The 22,756-nt window shown below is 36.0% G+C and overlaps 4 protein-coding genes across 4 annotated transcripts; 2 read left to right on the top strand and 2 right to left on the bottom strand.

Annotated features, from left to right (window-relative positions):
- Positions 1-2,784: 2,784 nt before the first annotated feature.
- On the top strand, positions 2,785-4,480 carry LOC110719699 (calcineurin B-like protein 3). The gene is made up of 8 exons (XM_021898680.1): positions 2,785-3,187; positions 3,274-3,356; positions 3,474-3,533; positions 3,628-3,736; positions 3,845-3,897; positions 4,015-4,095; positions 4,178-4,290; positions 4,384-4,480. Exons 1-8 carry the CDS (start codon positions 3,118-3,120, stop codon positions 4,445-4,447), a joined length of 633 nt encoding a protein of 210 aa, XP_021754372.1. The 5' UTR covers positions 2,785-3,117; the 3' UTR covers positions 4,448-4,480.
- Positions 4,481-4,629: 149 nt separating this feature from the next.
- Positions 4,630-7,261, bottom strand: LOC110719697 (GDSL esterase/lipase At5g08460-like). Its single transcript, XM_021898677.1, has 5 exons — positions 6,689-7,261; positions 6,235-6,362; positions 5,360-5,599; positions 4,974-5,229; positions 4,630-4,884 (listed from the first exon to the last, which is right to left on the bottom strand). The coding sequence occupies exons 1-5, from the start codon at positions 7,038-7,040 to the stop codon at positions 4,658-4,660; spliced, it is 1,203 nt and encodes a 400-aa protein (XP_021754369.1). The 5' UTR covers positions 7,041-7,261; the 3' UTR covers positions 4,630-4,657.
- Positions 7,262-13,417: 6,156 nt separating this feature from the next.
- LOC110719696 (phosphatidylinositol 4-kinase gamma 4-like) lies at positions 13,418-17,130 on the top strand. Its single transcript, XM_021898676.1, has 2 exons — positions 13,418-15,754; positions 16,458-17,130. The coding sequence occupies exons 1-2, from the start codon at positions 14,384-14,386 to the stop codon at positions 16,830-16,832; spliced, it is 1,746 nt and encodes a 581-aa protein (XP_021754368.1). The 5' UTR covers positions 13,418-14,383; the 3' UTR covers positions 16,833-17,130.
- A 2,796-nt stretch (positions 17,131-19,926) lies between these two features.
- On the bottom strand, positions 19,927-22,275 carry LOC110719246 (serine/threonine-protein phosphatase 7 long form homolog). Its single transcript, XM_021898145.1, has 6 exons — positions 21,993-22,275; positions 21,258-21,914; positions 21,028-21,167; positions 20,865-20,952; positions 20,334-20,767; positions 19,927-20,252 (listed from the first exon to the last, which is right to left on the bottom strand). Exons 1-6 carry the CDS (start codon positions 22,083-22,085, stop codon positions 19,967-19,969), a joined length of 1,698 nt encoding a protein of 565 aa, XP_021753837.1. The 5' UTR covers positions 22,086-22,275; the 3' UTR covers positions 19,927-19,966.
- Positions 22,276-22,756: the final 481 nt, after the last annotated feature.

The following is a 22,756-nucleotide window of genomic DNA, read 5'->3' as shown; positions in this document are numbered from 1 at the left end:
ATTGTTGGATTACTAATTCTTGTTGGTCCTTTATATATCTAATATTATTATGAACTAAAAGTTAAAGAAGATGATCTAGGCTGTTCAGGAAGAATCAGACTTGACAGTATTAGAGGATTTTGTTGAAACCAGAGCATTTCTTCTTTTTGGTACTTACAATAGATTTATCTTCAGAGACATGGTTCATACATGATTCAGATCAGACTTGTGAAAAGGATGCTGCTTATATTCAGATAAGAAGCCTTTAGCAAAATGCTCACAGCCTTCTGTTATTCAGCACTATAGGTAATTTGCAGCAGTTTTAGTGCATTACTATTAATTTAGAGCATACATTGCTTAGTGATACCTTGTATGCAATCAAGTTTCCAGTTGTGTGTTTCATACAAATTAATCTATCATCTTTACTTACAATTTTATGACATACTGCAAGAGATATGAAGCCGGATCATTTTGTAGACAGGGTATGTCAGTGTGTGTCATGGAGCTCCTATAACTTCTCCTTTTCAGAGGAATGTGTTACAAATTGTCATTAAATTATGCTGACAGAACGCAATTTCGGTGAATGTCTCATTGGAACTTCCTGCTTTGCGGATCATTGAGATAATGTTATTGTAAACATTTTCTTAACTTGTGGAATCTGATCGCAGCAGATTTGCAAACTATTAACCTAGTTTGGTAGCTAGTTTTCGGTTTCATTATTTAATTAGTTATTTTTCCAGGCTCCTTAAACTTAGTTGCATTTTTGTGATGCTAATTTACAGAAGAATATTTTTGTATGCTGTTACCTTCAACTGTACAATTTACATAACAAAAGCTATATTGAACGTGAAGAGGTAATATTCATGTCTTTCTTTTATACTGACATTTATTTTCACCTTGATGAAACTTAGATTTCTTTAACATACTCTCTAACGAGACTTATAAGTTTGCCGTTGCATTATAACAAGTTGCACTGGTTTAATACTCATCAAGATACTCCATAATAGCTTTACTCATTCACAAAATTAGCATATATACCGTCACTAAACTTGTTGAATTATTCTTCTGGTCTCCTAGTTTTTGTAATTTTAATCTTCACAGGTGATCAAGCTAAGGAATTTCGAAATGGTCGTGGCTAAGGAAAAGGTATTCTCATATTCATATGGAGCTTCATGGACCATTTAGTTTGCTCCAACTGATTCTATATCAGCTTTTATATTTTCAATGGCCAACAGGAAATGAGATTTATATGGTGCTGTTATATATGTAGGCCTTCATCGAAGCAGATTCATATCTAAATGGAAGGATTGACCTAGATGAATGGAATGGCTTCGTCTTTAGGAATCCATCACTGCTGAAAAGCATGACGCTTTCTTGTATAATGTACGTCCTTAATCACACATTTATTATAATGATAGACAATTTTCTTTTTAAAAACATCAGTGATGAATTTTAAGCATCAGACTGATCAAAACTAAGAAGCTTGACTTTCATTTCTATATCCTTTGTAGGGATGTCATGGTACAAGTCTTACGACCACAGCATTTTCCAAGTCTTCTTGTTAAAACTAAGAAGCCGAGTAAGATTGAGGCTCTGAAGAAATGTTATCTGTCTATGCCTGAGAAAGATGATTCCAGGGAAAGCACAATTTGGTATCATACATTTCTTAGTCTAACTGTAATGAAAAACCGTGCTGAAGCTTGGAAGATCACCGGCTACTGTGTAATAGCATCAGGTTTAAATCAAATCCTTAGGCAGCTTTTGTTGAGAATATTGCCGTGCACGGAAGCATCGTTCCATCATCCTAGCTATTGTATGGATATCGACAACAATTCAGATTTTTATATGGCTGTTTGTCAATTGTCATCGATTGATTAGTTGGTAATAATGTTATATATCTGTACATATTCTTTGTCCTGAACTTGTGATCATAGATTTGGCAAACAGGAGAATATATACCAACAGAATCAACATCACTTGTTGAAATGATCGTTGTGAAGATGTACAGCACATCCCTACATTTGTTAAGGGTTTTGAATGAAAGTGAAAAGATCAAGCATGAGCTGCTGAAAGTTGCTACAATATTATGGATTCGACGAAGAAAAGGGATAAAAATTGCTATAAAGGGCAAGAATCAGATTCCCAACAAAATCCATATGAACACGCAGCAAAGTCACCTGGCCACAAAATTTTAGGAACATTTTGACGTTCAGTCAGGTTGTAACCTAACCATGTCAACCTCATACATAATGACAAATTAAATAATTACGAAAGAATAATTACCAAAAGCATACTCCTTTCGTTTTTTAATGCAACACTTTGATCCGCGCAGAGTTTTATGCAATTGAGTTGAATTTGTAAAAATTTTGTGTGAGGTTTATTGGAGGAAATGAGGATTTAAAAACAAATAAAAAAAATGATAGTGAATATAGTTTATGTAAAACTAAGGGATGTGAAAGACTTAAAGTGCTACGGAGTAGTATTAAAAAAATGTGTGTTTACTTTTTCTTTTTAACCCAAAAAAAATGTTTAAAATTAAGGATTGAAATGATTTTACATAAACTATATAACAAATGGGTCATATATATCATATCCCTATCCCATTATGAATAGAGGCGTATAGGAATTCTAATTATATTTCATTACTAGTTAGGACATGTAACAACTTTTTCTGGACAACATTCTAAAAATCTAAGATAGCATATCTGCATATGTGATAAATTATTCCAGACGAAGGTAACAATTCTCTGATGATCTCCCTTATGCAAATACAAAAGAGTAATAGAAAGATTTACAGTCCCTGTACCTCTTTATTAGCAATATTTACTGTAATAATTAGTAGCCCATAAAGCCAAGTTTCTGACTTTCCATATATTCTGTATATATATATAATTGCTGCAGAGACAACCTCCTTCTAAACAACTGTACCTTTGTATCTGCTTCTTTTCCTTTGAATACTTGATGAGAAACCTCTGAGCCTTGTGTTACTACTTCCAACCATCTCATAATCTTCTCAAATAGACTGCACTACAAATAGTCTAATAGTTCACGCTATCAATTAGGCATTTGTCCTCAGAACGGACAGAGTTTTTCTCAATTTCGCAATCTTCCTAGAGCATTCAGCTAACAAATAAACCAATGGGTGGCTGTTGCATGAAAGAGAGGAGCAGAAGGAAAGATTCAGCTGTGTTGGCAGCTCAAACTTACTGTAAGCTACAATCATTTCTTACTCTTTTCGATCATATATATATATACATACCCTTGGTGATCTAAGTTTGATGGGTCAAATTACAGTTAGTGTGACTGAGGTGGAGAACTTATACGAGTTATTCAGAAGGTTGAGCAGTTCAATCGTTGATGACGGCTTCATTAGCAAAGTAAGATTTACATCATACTTCAAAATGCTTTGATCTTCTTTCAAAGAACGAGTAGAAAGTGTATAAAACATCTTCCATATTTTTCTTCAGAGTTGATGTAAGCATTTATACGTGCAGGAAGCATTCCAAGTTGGGTTATTCAGAGACAGAAGAGAACAAAGTATTTTCACTGACAGGGTAACACTTACCCGCTTTTGATAAGAGAAGTGCATTCAGCATTGCCAAGAGCCAATTACTTGCATTTTAATTTTTTTTTGCTCACTTTTAGCAGATGTTCCATCAGTTTGATTCAAAGCATGATGGGTTGATAGATTTTGAAGAGTTTGTCCAAGGTTTAAGCATTTTCCATCCAAATGCACCGCAGACTGAAAAAGCTACCTGTAGGGTTGTCAGTTCTATCTCCATGATCAATTAGACTATTTGTTCCCTACTACATGCATTTGGTTGACAGGTTTTAATGCTTTGTTTCCAATGCGGCAATATATCAGTCACATTTCAGCTATACGACGTATGGGAAACAGGTTACATAGAGCCTGAGGAGGTTTGTTGCTGTGATTTTTCTTACAGTTTACCATCACATATCTGCAAGCATCATTAATTTTGAGAACGGCACAAAACAATCACAAGAATTTAGTTTTTATATGGCATAATGTGACAGGTAAGAGTGATGATTTTGGCTTTTCTAGACGAGTCTGCTTTGGTCCTTTCAGACGACATCATCCAAGGAATAATTGACAAGGTCATCATTATGCTTGCCAAATAGTTAGAAGCAAATGATGATATCACAAATCTAATCTGATTTTCATCCTTTGTTTCCATAGACATTTGAAGAAGCAGATTCTAAAGGTGATGGGAAGATTGATCTGGAAGAATGGGAGGGTTTTGTGGCTAGAACTCCTTCCATACTGAAGAATATGACAATTCCATATTTGAAGTATAGTTTTATAGCTTGTTCAATTTTCACCATAAAAGATTTAAAGTGGGACATTGCTACCAGAAATCATTATATTTGTCTTCATCTTTACAGGGACATTACAACAGCATTTCCAAGTTTTGTGCAGAGGAATGATACAGAAGAAAAAATTTACTAAGAATATACAAAGAACAGTATTTTCATATATCTATGTAATTCTCAAGAAACTATACAAAATTTTCTCATGGGAGGATGTTGGTGCAGAACTCCAGAAGCTATGCAGTATAATATACTTTTACCAATTTTTGTCACTTGGAAAAACAAACACATGTATCTTGAGGTTGCAGAGAGAAGCAAATTCAGAGCAAGATATATCCACCGTGCTTATCTATCCAGAAGAAAGCATGTCCTTCATGTTCATAGGGTAGCACATATTTGAATGCAATCCAGACCAGATATTATCAGCCAATATCGAATTTACTGCATCCGTTGGATGAAACTGATCCCACCAAATGTGGGTAGAAGCATTATTGCAAGCCATTTCAGGTGACAAACACATAATCCAGCCCCTGTATCTTCCTAACCCACAGCATGCATCAGTTGTAACTTGGAGCCCTACATAAACCAATTATTTATGGTTCAGTATTTTCAGAAGCATATACGATGGTATTGATCAATCAGAAGGATGTAATGTTTTACATTACCATAATGTTCATGGTTCTGTATGATATCCATAGAACCTTCATACATATCACAGAAAATGATTTTGGAATCAGAAAGCTCCTTGTTTAGCTCCTGAATCATGTATCTCATCACAAAGTTGAACTCCATTATCATATTGTTGATTTCTTGGATGCACTCCCCGTTCTTGCTTCTATATCGCCATAGGTAGTGAGGAGCGCATCCCATAGGTGCAATTCCCATTACCACCACTTTTCTCACATGTGCAGTGTGTAGATTCTTTTAAACCATATGTTAGGGGAAAAAAATCAGTAAATATGTCATTCTTTACAGAGTTCCCAAACCAAACTATTATGATAACATATTTTTATACATATGAAGCTACTAGTATGATAATAATCAGAATCACCTTGATTTCCTGCTTCAATGAGGTTGAAAGAAAATGGTTGAAACTCCAGGGACTGTACACTGATTGGATACCCGATACATTTTGGAGATAGAAATGTATGTAGTCATTGGTTCCAATAGAAATATAGAAGATTGAATCAGAGATAAGACGCACTGCAGCATCTTCACCCATGCTCATCATGAACAGCTGAAATGTATCAGTGGCCTGCTGTATTTGCTGAGCTAAGGAGACGCGCTGTCCCTGCAAGAATTATTTCAGCAAAAGATCAGTAGATGTCAGATATCAGGATTTGGTCACTTATAGCCCTATGTTTCATGACCCTTGAAAATCAATTAAATTACACAAGGTTCATGTTTACTACCTGTTGATACATTATGGAGTAGTAAACAAATATACTAGCAAAATCATAGGAGCATTATATGTATCATACCAAATAACACATACCCTGTGGATTAGACTCAGGTGATATTACATATGCTACTCTATTCTATTTGCCATATGATTAACTGCCTGACTGCCATAAATCATTGCAATTTGCAACCACTTTTGCTTTTCTAAGGAACTTAAAAATGCATCCAAACATACCACTAACACACAGTAGCATACCCTAAGGTTCATTATGACCAACTTTGCTATGACATTACTCAGTGCAAAATACATTTCCAATGGTGAAAATTTATGTCACTGTACCGAGTAAATGTAGTCACATATCCATTTCCTTGTTAGTTAATCCGCTTAGCTACCGATGTTTGCTAGATTACCTACACTAAATTTCAGCCTAACATGTTTAATTTCACCTTATTTTAGCACAACAGCATTAAATAATTAGTCATATAGCAAAATAGCCAGAAAATTAACTTTCTATAGGTTTTTACCAGATCTGTTCCACTTGAGAAAATAATTCCAGCTCCAGCAGAAGCATAATTCACCCCGTGAATCATATCATTAATGCTCCCTGATTGTCCTAGATAACTTGGCACAAATGGAAGCCCTAATCGCAATGCTAAACAGCACAACAATCCAAATCAATTAATCAGTAAAATGAAAGGATTATTAAATTTCAGCCACTAAAAACCCTACAAAAACCCCCCATCAAATTAATTATAAACTATACAATCCCTCAAAAACCCAGAAAGTAAATATTATTTATTGAAGAAAAATTCATGAAGAACCCCAAGATTCATAAACACCCAGAAGTGAATTTCATCAAGAAATGGAAAACTACAGATACCCAGAAGCAAATTTCAGCTTAAAATCAAAATCAAGAAATAACCCAGAACTTAAAAGTAAAATAAACAAAAAATCATGGGTTAACTTGAAAATTAATACCTAGAAAATCAACAGGAATTCTGCCATTACAGAATCTTCCAGTAGGTTGATGAGTATCAAAGTCTCTGCCATAAGGAAGGCGGTCGGCACGAGCGAAAGTCCCAAGAAAGTTATTGTTTCCGCAATCAACAGAAGAATCTCCGAGCACGAATAACGCCGGAACAAGCGCTGATCCATTGGCCGGCGACGGCGAAGTGGGTGGTAAGGAAAGAGGGAAGTGGATGTTCATGTTGTATAAGTCTTGGAAGTAAGTTTCGTCGATTAGTTGTTGTGGGTATTCAAAGGAGTTTGCTGAGAGTGCGAAAATGGCGAGGGTGGTGAGGGGAGAGAAAATGGAGGTTTTGAGCGCCATTGTTGAAGGAAGAGAGAGAAACAGAGTGAGTTCTTGGCGGGTATGTTTAGACGATGATTGGAGATAGAATTTGTTGGGAAGAAATCAAAAAAGGGTGGGAAAGTGGGATTTTGTAATTGAATTGTTGGGATTTGTTTTGAAGTTGGGCTGTTAAATAGGGTAAGAGCTTGGTTAATTACCCTATAAACAATCATGTTTCTATTTGAAATCTTTTGTGTAAATTAAAGTAAGAGAAGAATGTTGAGATAAAGTACATTTGAACCATTTAAGTATAATAAGATCATTCTTTTTTATTCCGTAGAATGAAGTAATTGAGACTACTTATTAATTTAGAATAAAATACACTAGGACTATCTTTTTTGAATTGGGACCGTTAAAATAAGGGTTATATGGGAAAATAATGAAAATATGTGTGGAATTAAAATAGAAAGTAGAAACATCATTTAAAACACCCGAAATGAACTGTAGGAACATCATTGTAGAATGGAGGGAGTAGTAATCAAGTATTCAAGAGTTATAGTCTTATAGAGAACGCCTTATTTCAAGTTGGGTCGTTTGGTTTGCGTATTTTTTTTTTTCCAAGACTTGTTTCATATTGCTTATGAGTTTTATTCAAGTCAGGTCATGTAATTTTTGTTTATTACATTGTCTACAACCTTATTTTAGAGGTGATTATGGGGCGATTCAGATCAATTCAGACCGGAATGAAGGGGAGAAAATAAGCCAATTGTAACAGATTAGGCCAAGATTTGGGCCGATGTGTGTCGAAAACCCGTAAAATTGGATCAGATCATGCAAAAATAAATACAGAATTAACTAAAATTCATAAAATAGCTTGCCTATGGCCCGTTTAAAAAAACGATTGATTTTTGGACCAAAATCCGCCCAAAACTGGGTTGGGCTAACGGGATGGACTCACCTTGTCACCTCTAGCTTATTTTAATAATATGATCATTAATTCATTATTGAGAATATTTATTATTGGGTAAGGTCTCAACAATGGGTAAAAAGATCTCGAGTAGAGTTCGAATTCTCGATCAAGTGATCAAGTATGAGTTAATTTTGTCAGGTGTTATTTTTGTCAACCAAAGAACCTCACATTCTTCTACTTTTTAGGAGTTTTCACTTTGGAAATATGTATTTTAATTGACCCCATAATTAGGAATGGTTATTGACTTTTTGGAACAAGTTATCTAATAGATATGAGATCATGGTCAATGTAAAAAAGGCTTTTCTTGGACATGACTCTAAAATGTATTGGATAAGGTTGATATAAGCCCAAAATAATAGCCCAATAATATCATAGAAGAAAATAGATAATTTTTTTTTTTTTTTTTTTTTTTACGCAAAGGGTAAAGTATATTATCCACATATCATTTAAACAAACAAAGAAAAAAAAAAAAGGTTTAATATTCACATATCTTTTGTCTCTCTTATTTATTGATTTTCCTTTGTTTATCGGTCAACCCACTTATGACCCACATTGATCCAACTCGCTTTAAACCATGACCTAATCAGTTGATTGTCTACTTTTAAACCGTACCGACCCACCCAATAAGTCAATAACCAAGTGATCCAATTGTTCCAAACAAACATTAATAAAGTATCCATCATTGTTAGACATCAATCACAAGTTCACAACCAACAATATACTACATCTGTTTTTATTTAGTTGACACTATTTGATAGAGTATAAAACATATGTTCGGGCTTTAACCATCAGCTTAAGCTTTTAGTTGAGTTGGTCCATTAACATGGTATCAGAGCCAGGTTCACGATATAGGACCCTAAATGGCTAAAGTTCACTGGGCCAAGAATAGGTCCATGTGAGGGGGAGTGAAAAAGCACTCTAGCCCGAAAAATCACATGAAACAAAGTTAAAAAGGGACCTTACATGTGAGAGGGAGTGTTGAAGAATAGATCTCTCAAGTATCACCACGTGTAAGTATTCCACATTGATTGAAGAAAAGAGAGTTAATCACTTTATCAGGGTAAGGGGCTACTCCTCCTATTGCCATATGTTTTTGGGATGGAACCTCCTTTACTCTTGTGAAGTGGACTCTCTCTTGGTTCGCGGGGTGCGGCCTGACTCGTATTTAAAACTATTTTATTATTATGCTTGCCAACACACTATTTTAACGAGTAATATCTCTAATTCTCTAACATTGTAAAATTATAAAAAGTGGATATTAATAAAATATACATTGAGACGATTGTCACGATTCAAACAAAATCTCACTTGATTATATTTTATCGTAGCTATAAATCACAAAAGCTAGTCAAAATGTAGTTTGTGAATAGTGTAAAAGTCAAATGGTGTCAACTAAAAAAAAGGAGGAAGTACTACGCAATACAAATCAGATGAATTTTTGGCTTAAGGCCTCTTAGTTTAGCTGGCCCAAAAGGAGACATTTTACGCCCTACAAAAAGTCAATTATTCATGAAATATTGAAGATCCTTTTGAATTTGATATGCCTGTTCGAACCAACAAGAGTTGATTCAAGTGGTAAACAATTTGATGTCATATAAAGGAGGTTTTAAGTTCGAGTCTCACCGTATACAAAATCTCTTATTTAAAGGACTTACATATCATAAGCCAGATATGCGATTCGAATCAAATTTGAATGTAACTAGATGGGCATCCTTTAAAAAAAAATATGCCTATCCGAGGATATCACTCATTCACTCATATCAGTGATTTTTATTACGTATCTGTTTGATTATGTTTTGCCCCACAACACTTTTAATATTTTAATTGTATGATTAAAGACGATGTACATCTATTAATTTTCAACATTTGGTCGGTTTGGATTTCATGACCTTATCTGCTTATGTTATTTAATTAGACTTGTTAGAAAATAATTAGTAGTACACGTGACATCTCTCTTTACAAAAATCACTATATGAATTGAGAGCTTGAGTCCATTTGTCCAATTGTCCAATTTTTATTTTTTTTGGTTGTTGTTGTTCCGCCGGTTCACCATTTAGGGTAATTTGGATTTGGGGATCAGTTTTGGGTGATTAGGTTCCAATCCCCTCTCAATTGTTGTTGCGGAGGATCGAACACGGGTCCTCCCTACCAAGTGCTCCCAATTACCACTGCACCAACAACCAATTGGTAGACATTTAAATGTTTTGACAAAAGTTACGATTAATTTTAGTCATTTTTTTTAGAGTTTTAATTTTTTTTTTTACGAGAGTTTTAATAAATTTAGATAAGTACTCCGTATGATTTACATATATTAAATGTACCGACTATTATTTTTGACACTTTAAAAATAAAGGCAAAAGCTAACAAACGCCCTAGGGGCGTTGGATAAGATAACTAAAAGTAGAAATATTAAATTAAAATGAACATTAATTACACCGATCGATGCGTGATTTTGTCATCCTTTCCTAAATTAATACCTACTACTTTAGGTAAATTTTTGAATGCTTAACTAACGCCAACGCCCTGAGGGCGTTTGTTAGCAAGATCCAAAAATAAAATGATACGGAGTATCATTTAAGAATTTCAAAATTTGAATACATATTAAATTTAAATTCTTCAAAGTCGGTTTTAGTTCAGAGTCACGATAAAAATTATGTATGAGTATATATTAAGAATTTGATTGAGTTCAATTTGTGTAAAGTATAACTTTTATATGTTCGAACATGTTTTAAATCTATTTGTCTCCTAGAATGACCAGACACTATACTTTAGCAAAAATAAGTTTTATTCAGTAAAATATCTTTCAAATAACAATTGTAATACGAAGTAGCAAATTAATATGTTTTCTTAAAAAAAAAAAGTAAATTATTAAAAAAAAATTAATCAATAAAATAATTTAAGTATTATTTAAGTAAACTTAATTTAAGTAATTAAGTTCATTAAAGGTGAATAAAACAAATGTGAGAAAGTATCACAAATTCACATTAAGTTCATTGGGTGGGGATTGGAACCTAACCAATCATAACTGAGCCTCGACTCCAGATTAGCCCAAAGGGTGAACCGGGTGAAACATACAAAAAAAAAAAAAAAAAAGCAAGCATGTAATGATGTAAATGAGATTCGTTCCCAACCAAACACATTATGTACAAGACTTTAATAAATTAAACTAAGATAATTGTCATTCAAAATAAATGCATGATGATTATGTTGTACCAAATTAAACACCCATCTTAATATTTATAAAGAGACATATAGTTCATATTTGATACTCTAATGACTAATGTGTACTCGTATATATCTAAAACTGACCTAAAAGGATTATGCATGACAAAAAGCGCAAATATCCATGCTTTGATTGCCAGATATCATCGTCGTTCATTGTATGTGCAATGTATACTCTATTACACTATCCCCGTTCATTGTATGTTGCTATTTTAAGCTTTAAATGGGGGCACCCCGCACCCGCCAGCAACGGCATTACCTTATTATTTAAACCATTATTATTACGGAGTATTATTATTCTTTTGCTTCATAATCAGTAACTCAGAAGATCTTCTTTCCTTTTCAGATAATTCAATATTCTATTGAAAATCATATCATCTCCAAATCCTTCGAGTTTAAGATTGATTATAGTTTTATCAAAACAGCCTTCGTAAAAGTTATTTCCTTTTACATTCTTTCTTCATAACTCAATTTATTCAGTGGGATTAATAATACACTACATGTTAGAATATCTGAGTTGTATATATGGATTATTTAGATTTGTATTGATCATATAATATGTCAAATTTTCATAATGACTCAATACATTGGATAATTATGTCCAAGACAAATACAAAATAGAATACAAAGGCATTGCTTGATAATTAAATTTATTATTTATCACGGAGTAATTTTTGGATTACAGTTGTATTATTAATCCTACTCGTTAAAATGTTCTTTCTCCAAACATTATATATATTTCATACAAAATAATGAAGTATATATTTAGTATATTAATTTATTACGTTATAATGTCAGTTTTCCCTAATTAACAACTATTCGAGACACCATCTGAAAGCGAGAATACTCAGTTTCTTAATTCAAATGCAAGCATCAAAATTTAGATGCTACTAAAAAAGAAAGGGACATATTCTGCGAGCCCGCTCCTTCTGTTTGGTATCACAATTGACGAGCGTTTACAACTTACAACGGGAGTATTAACGGATCTATTCCCATTTACGCCGTTTACTTTTATACAAATAGTTTAACAGAATTTTTAACACCGTTACTCATAGAAACAGTCTAAAAAAAGTTGCAAAAACTTCACTTTCAAATTGATTGCAGGCTTTAATATTTTAAAGAGAATTGTATAATGTGTCATATTCAGTGAAAAGGTAGAGCAAAATCGTGCACCCATACAAGGTTTTCACTTTTGTCTCTTGTTAATTGTTAATTTAACAGCAGTTTTCAAATGTTTTTTGTAGAACTAGTTCTTGGAATTCTGAATATCCTTGTACAATACCAAGTTATGTTCACATTGCCAACTTCCTATAGTAAAAGTGTAGAACAACATGTTCGCCATCTTCAAAATTGTTATGCTAATTGCTTTGCCTTTTAAGATCTATGAAACGGTGATAGTACAATTTAAATTTTTTTGGTATGTCGATGTTTATTTACTAAAGAAATTATGTGAGTTCTATAATTGATTTGCAATCATAATTATTGATAATACTTTTAATTACATAAAATCTTATCTAGAAAAAAGTATGACTAGATGTTTTAAAACGCATGTACTCACTTAAATCAAGTGGTATGTGATCGATAATATCGGGCAATGGGATGAGGTGAAGGGATCAATGTGCAGATGGTTATTACTACGTTTCACAATGTATATATATCCCATTTATCATTATTAATTCATCATCATTCCCTACAATACTTCTATATCCTACAACTGAAACCATCATAAATTTAGTTACCTCATTGGCACATGCCCACGAAGAGGAGTGTGTTAACAACATACGAGATTGTGAGATGGCATGTGATCATCATACATCAGGACTTATTTGCATGCCTTATATGCTCCAACAATGTTTAATGTTAACTTGATTAGGTTTAAGTACGAAAGAAGTGCCAACCAAAAATTTTGAAAGTGTCAAAACAAATTGATAGATCAAGTAAGTATATCCAAGTAAGCAAAAACTTATACTCCACTATAATGACTCACTCAATATAGATTCAACTTGAGATACAATACACTAAAAAAAATCTACTTACACTACATAATGCTAAATTCTGTCTTAATTTCTCAATCCAACCTTTTTACCCGAATTTAGCAGGCAATTATTTAGACATAAAAAATATACTGCGTAAAAAATTTTCCGTAGACTTTAGAGTATCCATGGGATGTAAGCTCCTCGCCTCCACACCCTCCACCTAGGAGTCAATGAGTCCTCCTCAACCAGTCAAACTAAATGCTGTTAATTATCAGTTTTATCACCCTGGCAAAAACAAATTAATACTAGTCGTTACCCAAAATTAAAATCAATTATGTATCAGTCAAAATTTGTACATATAAAGCCAACGGCTACCCCATGCTCTCTCCTCCTCTCACTCTCTCTCCTTGCTCCATTTTCGGCGACAATTTCGTTTATTTTCGAATCAACAAAAATTCTCAATCCAAAAAAATTAAAAATGTATCAAATCCTAATCTGGGTAAAATAACCTGTTTTTCAATTGTTCGTTAATTGACTGACATCTGGATATCTCTGGTTTCCCCCATTAATCCCCTCATTCTCCTTCATTTTTTCCTCGATTCTTCCCGTTTTCCCTGGTAAGAATCCATTTTCTCTCTCTTCTAGAAAATTAATTTCCTCCGCTTTCAAACGCTCAAATTTTTTTAATTAATTCATTTTTGGCTTGATTTTTTGTGATTTGTTGTTAATTGTCAACTGGGTATGTCATAATTTTTCTGGGTTTGATTTTATTATTAATTTTTGATCGAAGAGAAGGGAGAATAGTTAAGATTGTAGGTTGGATTTTTCTGGGTCTAGCAATTGAGAACTTCAATTACCTTCCATCTTAATCAATCAAGGTTATACCTTATTTTGTTTATAAATTTTTTTTTTTTTTATTTTGGTTTTGCCCTTGTGCGTAAAGAGGCCATATAATATATTTCTTCTTAATCTGTAAAATGTAAATTTGATCATAGTTTTGTTTGAAGAATTAGGGTCTTCTTTTTTCATATAGGGTATTTTTTAATTTAATTTTGTTTGTTATATTGGCCAATCTTCAAGGAATTAGGCCAATTCAATTGGTTGTTCTAGGCTAGAATCTTTAAATGTTGTAAATATACTCATTAAAAGAGAAAAGCTGAAAAAAAAAAAAAAAAAAAAAAGAAAAAAGGTTCTGGGTGTGTAATTTAAGGACAATGTCTGCTGGTGCTGGTATTGCTTTGAGTTCCATTCACGAAAATATGGTGCATTTCCCAGGTTATGCTGATAACCAGGTGGATTTGCACTCGAACGAGTCAATTTTAGTATATCTTAGTGTTGCCGGATCTGTGATTCCTATTCGGGTTTTGGAATCCGATTCGATTGCATCTGTTAAACTCAGGATCCAAACTTGTAAAGGGTTTGTAGTTAAGAAACAAAAACTTGTGTATGGAGGTAGGGAGTTGGCCCGGAATGATTGCCTAGTTAAGGAATATGGTGTCACTGGCGGGGATGTGTTGCATTTGGTCCTTAAGCTATCTGATCTCCTAGCCATCATAGTTAGCACTGCTTGTGGGAAGGAGTTCGAGTTGCAAGTCGATAGGTATAGAAATGTTGGGTACCTTAAGCAAAGAATCTTTAAGGAAGGAAAGGGATTTGTTGATGTTAATGATCAAGAACTCTTTTGTCAGGGTGAGAGGCTTAAGGATCAGAGGCTAATTAATGATATTAGTAAGACCAATGATGGTGTTATCCATTTGCTGGTTAAGAGATCAGCCAAAGTTAGGGCTATTCCGGTTGAAAAAGATGTTGAACTTTCGGTAGTGGCATCGGATATTAGGCCTAGGGATAAAAGTGATGAATGCAAGAAACCGTCTGTTGAGCTACGTCCTTTATCTAAGAAGGCGCCTAGTAGAGATTTTTGGTTAGAACCTGTGATTGTTAATCCTAAAATTGAATTAACATCGGCAATACAGGACTTAATTAACTCATCATTTGATGGCTTAGATAAGGGTAAACAACCAATTAGGTCCACCGAAGGCACTGGAGGAGCCTATTTCATGCTAGATCCCTCAGGTCAGAAGATTGTAGCTGTGTTCAAGCCCACTGATGAGGAGCCTATGGCTGTCAATAACCCACAAGGCCTTCCCATCTCAGAAAATGGTGAAGGGCTGAAAAGGGGAACAAAAGTCGGGGAGGGAGCATTGAGAGAAGTTGCTGCTTACCTTCTAGATTATCCAAAGGATGGGCCTCGCTCATCATCTCGTGATGTAGTAGGTTTTTCTGGGGTGCCTCCTACTGCAATGGTCCGGTGTTTGCACAAAGGGTTCAATCACCCAGAAGGGTTTGAATGCACATCGAATGATGTGAAGATTGGATCTTTGCAAATGTTCAAGGAGAATGATGGTAATTGCGAGGATATTGGTCCTCAAGCTTTCCCTGTGGAAGAAGTTCACAAGATCAGCGTCCTCGACCTGAGGTTGGCCAATGCTGACAGGCATGCTGGGAATATTCTTTTCAAGAAAAATGCCAAAGATGGTCGAATTGAGCTTATCCCAATTGATCACGGCTACTGCCTGCCTGACAGTGTAAGATTTTTTCTTCCCCCTATCCCTGTCATTGCTTCTATATCTTGTTTTCGTTATTTAGGAACATCTTACCTGCAACATTCACAACTCTAAATAGTTTTCCATGGGATAAAGCCCTCTTGGACTAAGAAAAGAGAATTTATTTGACTGTATCATGCACAATCTCTCATTAGTCATTGCTTCTATATCTTGTTTTCGTTATTTAGGAACATCTTACCTGCAACATTCACAACTCTATATAGTTCTCCATGGGATAAAGCCCTCTTAGACTAAGAAAAGAGAATTTATTTGACTGTATCATGCACAATCTCTCATTAGTCATAAACGATGCTATTTACAATACATTATGATAACCTGCCCACATTGTTTCTATATTTATCGTGTAAATAGGAAACATACAACTATGAGTACTTAGAAAATTTACATTATAATCTTGTGCTTTTAATGGTAGGTTGAAATTACTACATGGAATCTGGAATACAACTTTATGAACACATTACAAGTTTATGGCTAGCCATGTTATAATTTTTTCCATGTGAATAACATTAGCCAATATGAATCTTACAAGCACCAATAACATGAAATCTGATGTTGGTTATATTCTGCTTGACTTGCCATGTAAATTAATAGCATGCACACTAATACTTCATCTCTATATGAATGTGGTTTGAGCCTTTTAACTCAAGCCTTTTTCTTTTGGCAGTTTGAGGATTGCACATTTGATTGGCTATACTGGCCGCAAGCCCGTCAATCCTTCTCACCGGAGACCATTAAGTACATTAAATCACTTGATGCTGAACAAGACCTTGCTTTGTTGAAGTTTCATGGTTGGGATGTACCTATTGAGTGTGCTCGTACTCTACGCATCTCCACGATGTTGTTGAAGAAAGGAGCAGAGAAAGGCCTGACCCCTTTCGCCATCGGAAACATCATGTGCCGGGAAAATCTGACCAGGGAATCTGTTATTGAAGAAATTGTTAGCGAAGCTCAGCGACAGTCAATTCCTGAAATGAGTGAAGAAGGTTTTCTTGAAACTATTTCCCAAGTCATGGATATCCGGCTAGCTGAGCTGAAGTAACTAATGAGAATGTATTATACAGCCATCTTTACTTAATACTACAGAGTATGTATTATCATTGTATTGTATGTTATGTATAGTTTGAAAGCTGTAGCAGTCCAGTTTTGGAGGGACTGATTACCCGTGCCTTGTGGAAATGTTGATTGTCTTGAGGTTATTTGTTGCTTCTGGTCTTCGAAGCGATAAATTTTAAACTTGTATCAGAGAACAGAAGAATGCCATTATGAAATAAGACAACTATCAGACCAACATATAAGGTCTGATTTCTGTAATGAATCGCAGCGGTTTTTGTATGAAATCATGCTTTTGGTGTTTCCTCAGTTTGCAATAAACAGCAGTTGAATGCATCATATGAAGTATCATACATGCTGAATTTGTCAGACTCTCTGCACATAGATTTTACTGATCTTGTTACTAACTCAGATTTACAATCAGCAATACACATATTTACTTAAAGCTTTAACATTGATGACTATGATGAATAAGGTAATTCTGCAAAATGAATGTTTATGGAAAGCTTTTAGAAGGGTAATCATGATTATTCCACATTTCTACCCGTTTTCGTTTTACTACTACAAATCAAAATTCATGACTACCAAGTATGTTTTGTTGTGCCATTTACTCAAGCAAATCTATGTCCATATCTATACTTGTTCGGTATCACACACATATATTGTTTCTACTAGTGATAATGATTTAAATCTCTATAGTTATGATGGCAATGCATTTACTCCATATAAGAAGTTTTATTATGATTTTTCTTCGGACATTCGTCAACACTTCAATAGAGAAATTTATAAAGAATATACATATGCATCTACACAAATATTATCATGTACATTGACATGAACTGTCCTTGTATATGTATTAGTTGTACGAAGTATTTGTTATGGTGTACTCCCTCCGTCCCTTTATTAGAAGCCTATTTCTAATATTTATTACTCACATAATAAAGACAAATATGCTTCTAATTTAGGGACGGAAGGAGTACTGTTTATGAAACTAGTGTAGTTTTTTTTTTTTTTTTTTTTTGACAAATATGAAACTAGTGTAGTTGGAAATTGGGCTCAGTCAGTTACATTTCTTTTCTTGAGACATAATATCCTTAAACAAAAAATCGATTTCTTATTTTTTCAAAAAAAATTTCCCGAAAAATTATTGTTTGTTTAGAAACATAAAAATCCATTCTTTCAAAAAAAAGAAACATAATAATCCATAGTCCATACAACATTTTTTTGAAACAATACTCCAGACAATTAATATTGCACAAACATTGATTAGTGATTAATTAAGTACGAGTACATAAGTGTACATGATTTAATTAATTAAGATATGATTAAAGACAACAAATTAGCATCGAGTCCCTCTCCATTGGTCCTAGGGATGGGTGGTCGAAGCATAAAACCTAAAAAGTCCACCTTGTCTAGCATTGCATTGTCCATCCAGGCAGGGGTAACATAATTTCCAAGGCTCAATGTTTCTCTTCACAACATTCAACAACCCAATGTTTGCCTTTTTAGCTTCAAATTTCTATTATGCTATGTAATTTTGCATAATTTAATAAAAAAATATATTATATTATTCTTTTTTGAAGGGTATGTATTCAAAGTTAACATGCTATCTTACTTTAGAGTGCTCGTTTGGTTGAACTAAAAAAGTTAAACTCTTTCCTTTTATTTACAATTCCTTTATATTATCACTTACTAGATTTTGATTGATATTGTTTGGTTGAGCACAGAAAGTTGGAATTTCTATCAAAAGTTTTAGAATTAAGTTTACCAAGGAAAAGATATAATCCATAAAAAAAAAGGAAAAGATATAATCCATAAAAAAAAAAGGATAAGATATAATCAAGCAACATCACATGTTTTATATATGAGGGTGATCTTGCTACTTGGTTTTGCTAGCTTGATATATTTGATGATCACTTGAATACATTAAATCTCTTTAGATCATACTCTTCGTTCTTCAATTCAGCCATAATGAACTATCTTGCTTTTAAATGGAATTTTTGTAACATGTTAATAGAGGTTAAAATACATCTTAACAAAGCCAATATATATTACTTACACATTAGCCTTTAGAATCAAGGGGATGAAATTGCGACAAAAAACTATATTTCTATCAATAATTATCTTTATACTCTGTACATTTTATTCTTCAAAATTAATGGGGACACAACTATACCTCTATATACCTACTTAGATTCATCTTTATTGATAAGTCTTTCGAATCAAGCCAAATCTAGTTGAATTCATGACAATCTCAATCAAATAGACTCCAAATCCACCTCTATTCACAACCAAACCACTGCAACCTATACAATCCAATCATGCAATCACATCACATGAATTATAGATATGAACTTATTGAACATTTGAACTACATATAGTCCTCCACTCCTCGAACGTTTTTCCAATTTGAGCTCTAAACGTAAACTAATGACAAAAATGGTTGCGTGGCAAAACTATTTACCAAACTAAGCTTCCAGGGTAAATCGCTGTCTCGGACAGCGTTTTACCCCTGGTTTTTTTTTTTAAAAAAATTCAACTACAACTATTTTATATGTTCAACATAAAGCGCTGTCTCAGACAGCGCTTTATGCTTGAACATAAAACGCTGTCTCAGACAGCGCTTTATGCTTGAACATAAAGCGCTGTCTCAGACAGCGCTTTTCTGCTGGAAACAGCAACCAGCATCCAGGCAGAAAACAAGCTTCAGCAAACAGCTTGCATGCTGCAGTCCTCCAACAGCCACCACAACAGCCAGCTCCACAGCCCTACCCCACCACCGTCGACCACCAACTCCGCCACTCCCCACCACGTACCACCACCATATTCTGGGAGTTCCGTCAACTTTAAGCACTGCAGAAAACTCGAAACAGCCCAACAACAGTCCAACCACCAAATTAACTTCAAAGCACACACGGAGTCATTCAAAAAAGATTTATTATATTAATTTCATAAGTGTTATGTACATCATTACACAAAATAACAGGGAATACAACAGATAATACTAGCCTGACTCATTTATTCGGGGTAAAGGTCCTGCCTCCTGAGTGTCGGCCCTCCGTCTGACACGTCGCCGCCTGTAATGAGTGACTGTGGTGAATGGGTCTCGGGGCGGTGGGGGAGTCAGCTGACTGGACGAGGGGTCCTCCTGGGTACCAGAGGGCGCAGTACTGTGGATGTTGTAATCCTCTGCGTGTCTGGGTGACGTAGGATCACATCCACCGCTGCTCTGGCCGAGATCAAACTGTGAGTTGCCATCATGACCGTCCCGCCGGTGGGCGAGATGAGCGTGACCATATCTCCGTAAGGTAGCGACGCCCATATCTCGCACCTGCTCGACCTGGGCTCTAGTGGGTCCGCACTCAAGGGAGACTGATAGCGCATCAACCATCGCCACCATATCCGCCGCCTGCAGTAATCATCGATCAGTCAGATCTATGGCATACAAATATGGAAATTGTTGAAAAGGAGTAGAAAAATAATAACTCACATATCCGCTAATGATGTCATATGCTGGATGGTAATGTGTGGATGGTGGTGCGTAGCTGGGGTTGATGAGCGTCGTGTGATACGCCTGTACCACACCATGTACGGATCGTCGGGATCCATAGCCCCCTGCATTAGATCACCTCCAACGATGAACTCCAACCGTTGCTCCCATAGCTGAAGGAAACGCCAATGCTCCAGCGCCCAGCTGGTCTCCCCCTTTCCCCGACGATCAATGCCGTGAAGCTGTACACTAGTGTCACACCCCTGTGGGATAGTCTGGCGTAGTCCAAACTGCCTCATGACTCGGTCGGGCAGGTGACTCTCCACAACCTCGAAACAGATCAGGGGGACCCTAGCACGCCACTCCGCCTGATGGTCTAGCAGATGTGGAGGCATGGCATCTACCAAGTCAGGTACATACGGGTCCCATGTCACCTGTAAATACACATCAACAGTAATATTATGAATATGTTAGTTCGCAACAAGTACAATGTTAAAACAAAAAAGCTAAAACTGTATTTTAAATTGTTACCTGGTCCTCGGTGAGTCGGTCTAGGGCGTCTCGGTAATACGGAAGACCCCTCGCCGCATGAGCATGTGTCAGCCTGGGTACCACCCACCTAATATCGAACAATGTTTCAGTTAACAACCCCGCGCATTAAATAAAGCCTAACTCAATGAAAGTTGTATCGAACCTGCAACCATATGCCTCATCCGGTGTAGGGAGCGGGGGAGCATCGTACGCCTGGTACTGGTCGTCCTGGTCCTGCTCCCCCCGACGGTGTATCGCAGGTCTGCCTGGTCTGCCTACATGGATATGCTCCCAAGCCCAGAACTGGCACACAGAGACACAAAACTAGCTTCAGTATGAAATATGTAAGTGCGCGGTGAAATAGTTTTTTTGGTACAGAAATAAGTGAGGTACCTGGAGGACAATCAGGGGACCTCCAATCTCGTTAGCACCTACGTGGGATGCTCTGCACAGCTGGCGATACAACGTCGCCAGACAGGCGCTACCCCAACTGTAGCCTCGGATATGATCCCAGTCGTGGTCCAACAGCTGCACGTAAATGAGCTGGAGATGGCTCCCGCTCTTATTCCCGAACAACACGCCCGAGATGAGGAAGAAAAAGTACGCCCGGGCGTATCTCTGAACCTGGGCGTCATCAGCCCCTGGTGGTAGCTCACGGAAAGTCTCACGGACCCAGCCGGTCCTCAACCCGGATCCCCTAATATCGGCGGGACCTGGCTGGACACCAAGTACCCGACCAACCAAACCGACGGGATCGACTAACGCGTGTCCTGTCACCGCAGACCCATGTACTGGAAGGCGCGTAAGAATCGCCACGTCCCGTAAAGTAACGGTCGTCTCACCAACAGGTAGGTGGAAGGAGTGCGTCTCCTGTCTCCACCTCTCCGCGAGCGCAGTGACAAGCGCTCGATCGATCTCCCTATACGCCATACGGTGAAAACCACCTAAACCGACAAACTCGACGTACGCCAAAACGCGAGGATCGATTCCCCACCCCACCATGAACCTGGTGGTGTAATGCCTGCAAACGAGCTGCTTTGCCGGATCAACCTGTTAGAAAGAAATTAAGATCATATACCATATAAACTCAACAAGCTGTAGTCCATGAACAAACAAATGCAATATTACCGTCTGATCCCATACGGCAACGCTGCGGTGTGTGCCCTGTAGTGTAAGCACAGAAGGGTCAACGGGTCCAGGCGTACGATCTTCACCGTCCATCGTATCTGTTCACATGCAATTTAACAAATCCCAACAGAGTTAACGCATTAGCAATTAACCAAAATGTTAACGATCAAATGTTCCAAATGTTATTAAATCAACACTGAAATAAGACTCTTCTCACCTATAACAACTTCACTTTCAACAACTTCACCAATTTCAACAATTTCATGAACAATTTGAATTACTTCACCAACTTCACTTTCAACAACTTCACCAATTTCAACAATTTCATGAACAATTTCAACCTAAACTATTTCAATAATTTCAACAATTTCATCTCTTCTCACCAATTTCAACCATTAACAACTTCAACATTTTCACCATCATCAACTTCACCAATGTCATGAACAATTTCAATAACAATGTACCACATCACCATCAATAATTATCAACAATGTACCACATTTTCATTAATAATTAGCAACAATTACATGCAATTGACATGAATTAACAACAAGTAAGAGCAATTACATACAATTCACAATAATTAACCACAATAACTATGCAATTACACTAAATTCAGTTTAGGGCTAACCACGAAATTGAGTGAGTGAGTGTGAGAGGGAGGAGGGCAGCAGCAAGGTGGCGGCAGCAGCGGTGGCGCAAGGGTGGGCGCCGGCGGCAATGCGGGTGTTTGAGTACGGTCGTGGTTTAGTGTGAGAGGGAGA

Source organism: Chenopodium quinoa, unplaced genomic scaffold (assembly GCF_001683475.1).
Source record: "Chenopodium quinoa cultivar QQ74 unplaced genomic scaffold, ASM168347v1, whole genome shotgun sequence".
In the NCBI taxonomy this organism is placed as follows: Eukaryota; Viridiplantae; Streptophyta; class Magnoliopsida; order Caryophyllales; family Amaranthaceae; genus Chenopodium; species Chenopodium quinoa.
This window is presented reverse-complemented; position numbering and strand designations above follow the sequence as displayed.